Here is a 3,733-nt window from a genome sequence, read left to right on the forward strand (position 1 = left end):
GTATATTGGTAGTGTCTACATAGAAGTTATAAAACATTATCATATCTTTCACTCCACACATGTATAATGTATGGGTTCCACTAGTATAGAAAAGGGAAAAAGTAAGGGGAATTTTGGCAGAGTTTGGAAAGGGATTAGGGGGCAAAGGTATGTGTAGTGCTGCTGTGTAACTCTGTTGGGATGGTGGCTCAGTGGTCGTGGTGGTGGGTTTGATGATGATGATGCACGCCGGCAGCTTTTCTGACGTCCTCTCTCTCTCTCTCCCCCCCCCCCAAAACATTGGCACGCTCTCTCTCTCTCTCTCTCTCTCTCTCTCTCTCTCTCTCTCTCTCTCTCAAATATAATTAACTAAAAAGAAGAAAAAAAGTCCCACCCACTATGACTAGAGACTAACCATTGTATTGACCCCTCTCTCTCTCTCTCTCTCTCTCTCGTCAGAAACCATTCATTCTTAATTCTGTTATTTCTTTAATGATCCCTGTACTCCACAAGAGTCAAGAGTACTCCAGGACAACTTCTAAGTTTAACAGAAAGACCAACATCAGTCAAGGTATCATAAATTTAAAAAGCAACCGGAAAGAATAAGTGAATAACTAGAAGAAAGATTTTAGAAAAAGAAAAAAAAAAAAAAACCACCACTTATCAATTCTCGTCGATTACTGCAATTTGCAACAAAAAAGAAAGGAAAAGGGGTAGTGGGGAAGAAGAAAATTTAAGTCTCTAGATGATGGGCCATCGCTGCTCTTGATTGCTCTTAATTAGGAGTATTAGTATAGGGTGTGTTAGTATAACTAAAAACTAACTTTTAAGAGCACCACTACAAGAATCCCACCTCAAAGATCCTCCTTTAGTCGAACAATATCATCGTCTTTTCATTCCCACTATTAAAAACACAACACCAGCCAGCTAAGGGAAAAAGAAAAACCAGAAAGACAGACTAGACCCATCTCTCTCTTTCTCTGTCTATGTTCTTCTCCCTTTTGATCTCCAACACCAACCAAAAGAAAGTCTCAATTCATACCAAGGTTTCTTCCAGCGTTTTATTTATTGATCATGTGGGTCGTCTCTGGTTAAATGCATGGATGGATACCTTGTTTAGGCTAGTTAGTTTTCAATCCTCCGACCAGTCTTTCAACTCTGCTACTACTACTAGAACCTCCACCAGTTCCAGATCTTCTAGATATACCAACAACAACAACAACAACTACTTCAACAGTCATTATCACTACCATCACCACCAACCAGGAGGTGGAGAAGAAGAAGAAGAAGAGGAAGAAGAGGAAGAATGCTGCAACAACAACTTTTACATGGATGACGACGACTTCTCTTCTTCCTCTTCCAAGCACTTCTTCCCTTATCATCATCAACAACAACAACAACAGCAACAGAACCCGCACCCAACCACCACTGCCACGCCAACCACAACCACCACTACCGCCTCTAGTAGCCATGCTGGGGCCTTGGAGCCCAGCAGCGCAGGGGAGTTCGGCTTCTCCCCAGCACCAGACCTCAACCTGCAGGGGTTTGCGTCAGACAAGTGGGCGACCAACCTGCTCATGGAGACGGCCAGAGCCATTGCCGACAAGAACAGCGGCCGCGTACAACAGCTGATGTGGATGTTGAACGAGCTGAGCTCACCCTACGGTGACACCGACCAAAAGCTTGCCTCCTACTTTCTCCAGGCTCTTTTCTGCCGCATGACTGACTCCGGGGAGCGCTGCTATCGTACTCTCACGTCCGCCTCGGACAAGACCTGCTCCTTCGAGTCCACCAGGAAGATGGTGCTCAAGTTCCAGGAGGTGAGCCCATGGACCACCTTCGGCCACGTCGCCTGCAACGGTGCAATCCTGGAGGCTCTGGAAGGCGAGTCCAAGCTCCACATCGTCGACATCAGCAACACATACTGCACCCAGTGGCCCACCCTGCTGGAGGCTCTGGCCACCCGCACTGACGAGACCCCACACCTTCGACTCACCACCGTCGTCGCCAACAAGTCAGCCACCGCTTCTGGAGGAGGAGGAGGAGGAGGAGGAGGAACCTCTGGTTCTTCTGCTGCAGCGGCGCAGAAAGTGATGAAGGAGATAGGAAACCGAATGGAGAAGTTCGCGAGGCTGATGGGGGTGCCCTTCAAATTCAACACGGTTCACCACACGGGAGACCTATCGGAGATGGACCTTGTGGCTGAGTTGGACCTCAGAGACGATGAGGCTCTTGCCATCAACTGCGTGGGCACCTTACACACTGTGGGGGCGGTGGAGAACCGCAGGGATGCCGTGCTGGCGGCGTTCCGGAGGCTGAGACCGAAGATCGTAACGGTGGTAGAGGAGGAGGCCGAGCTGGACAGCGTTGGAATTGGAATGGAGGAGGAGGGGGGTTTTGACTTCTTCAGGGGATTCCAGGAGTGCGTGAGGTGGTTCAGGGTGTACCTGGAGTCACTGGACGAATCGTTCCCGAGGACCAGCAACGAGCGGCTGATGCTGGAGCGTGGCGCTGGGCGTGCCCTGGTGGACCTCCTGGCCTGCCCACCAGCCCAATCCAGCGAGAGTCGCGAGTCGGGGGCCCGCTGGTCCCGTCGGCTGAGGGAGATCGGGTTCAACCCGGTCCCCTTCAGCGATGACGTGTTGGATGACGTGCGTGCGCTGCTCCGGCGGTACAGAGAGGGCGTGTGGTCCATGACGACTACAAGCACACCGGCCTTTTCCGACGCCGGCATATTCCTGGCCTGGAAAGACCAGCCGGTCGTGTGGGCTAGCGCCTGGAGGCCTTTTTCGTAGCAATACTTTTACAGTTGATGCCTTCCTCCCCAGTTTCGAGTTTGGATCGTCAGTGTACGTAGGGCTTTCGATCCTCCTGCTGGCTTGTTAAGTCTTGTTAGCTGCGTGATGATCATGGGCCTCAGCCTCCCACCGGCTCCAGAAGTGAGATCCCGATTAGTGACAATGTAGGACCCTCTCCAGTCTCCACCCAGCTCGAAGGAACAGCGAGCCAAGGACGACGTCCTACCCTACAGAGTGGACAAGCAGTATCACCGTGGCCCTGACGGCCATGGGGACTGCACTCGACGTACTCAATTAGAGTTTGGATGGGAGAGGGGAGGGAGAGCTTTGTACTTTACACGTGCATGCATGAAATAACCATCATGCATCTTTCAACTCAACTTTCTTTCTCTCCGGGTATGTACTAGTACGTGGTACAATCTAATGGCGGTTTGCGATTGCAGGAATCGAAAGAAATTGAAGATGTAGGGGTAACGGCGATTGCCCGATTGTGTTTTTTCTTTTTTCTTTTTTCTTTTTTTTCTTTTTTTTTCTTTTTTAAATGGTAGGGGTGGGGAAGAAGGATAGGAGGGGTTGATTGATTAATTTGCTTGAAATTCATGAATACAACTGAAGCAAAGCAATACATTCACATCCACATTGTTTTCAATAGCTGCTGCTGCTGTTATTGTACTTTTATTTTTGCCTTTTTGCGCCAGTTTCTTATTCTTTTTTGTCATTTTTTCCTTCTTTATTATTCCTTTTTTACTTTTTAAAGGAAGGAAAGAAACAAAGAAAGATTTAGAAGTCCAATCTAATCCAATGCATTAAAGTAGCTCGAGAGAGAAAGAAGGGGGAGAAGGGAAGAATCAAATAAGGGAATGTGTTTCTTGTGGTGGTGTGTGGCTTCTACGCATGGACAAAAGTCAATGGGGCAAGAGTTATCATTTTTCATTTCATGGGTGCAGGTAGATCAT

General features: G+C 48.6%; 1 protein-coding gene across 1 annotated transcript; it reads left to right on the forward strand.

Moving 5' to 3' along the window:
• The first annotated feature begins 794 nt into the window (after positions 1-794).
• On the forward strand, positions 795-3,426 carry LOC122066661 (protein SHORT-ROOT). Its single transcript, XM_042630507.1, has one exon. It carries the CDS (start codon positions 966-968, stop codon positions 2,772-2,774), a length of 1,809 nt encoding a protein of 602 aa, XP_042486441.1. The 5' UTR covers positions 795-965; the 3' UTR covers positions 2,775-3,426.
• The last annotated feature ends 307 nt before the right edge of the window (positions 3,427-3,733 follow it).

This window comes from Macadamia integrifolia, unplaced genomic scaffold (assembly GCF_013358625.1).
Source record: "Macadamia integrifolia cultivar HAES 741 unplaced genomic scaffold, SCU_Mint_v3 scaffold2518, whole genome shotgun sequence".
Lineage (NCBI taxonomy): Eukaryota > Viridiplantae > Streptophyta > Magnoliopsida > Proteales > Proteaceae > Macadamia > Macadamia integrifolia.

Bases quoted from the DNA above. Each gene is read 5' to 3' on its own strand.
- LOC122066661 (XM_042630507.1), top strand. From the start codon at position 966: ATGTTCTTCTCCCTTTTGATCTCCAACACCAACCAAAAGAAAGTCTCA.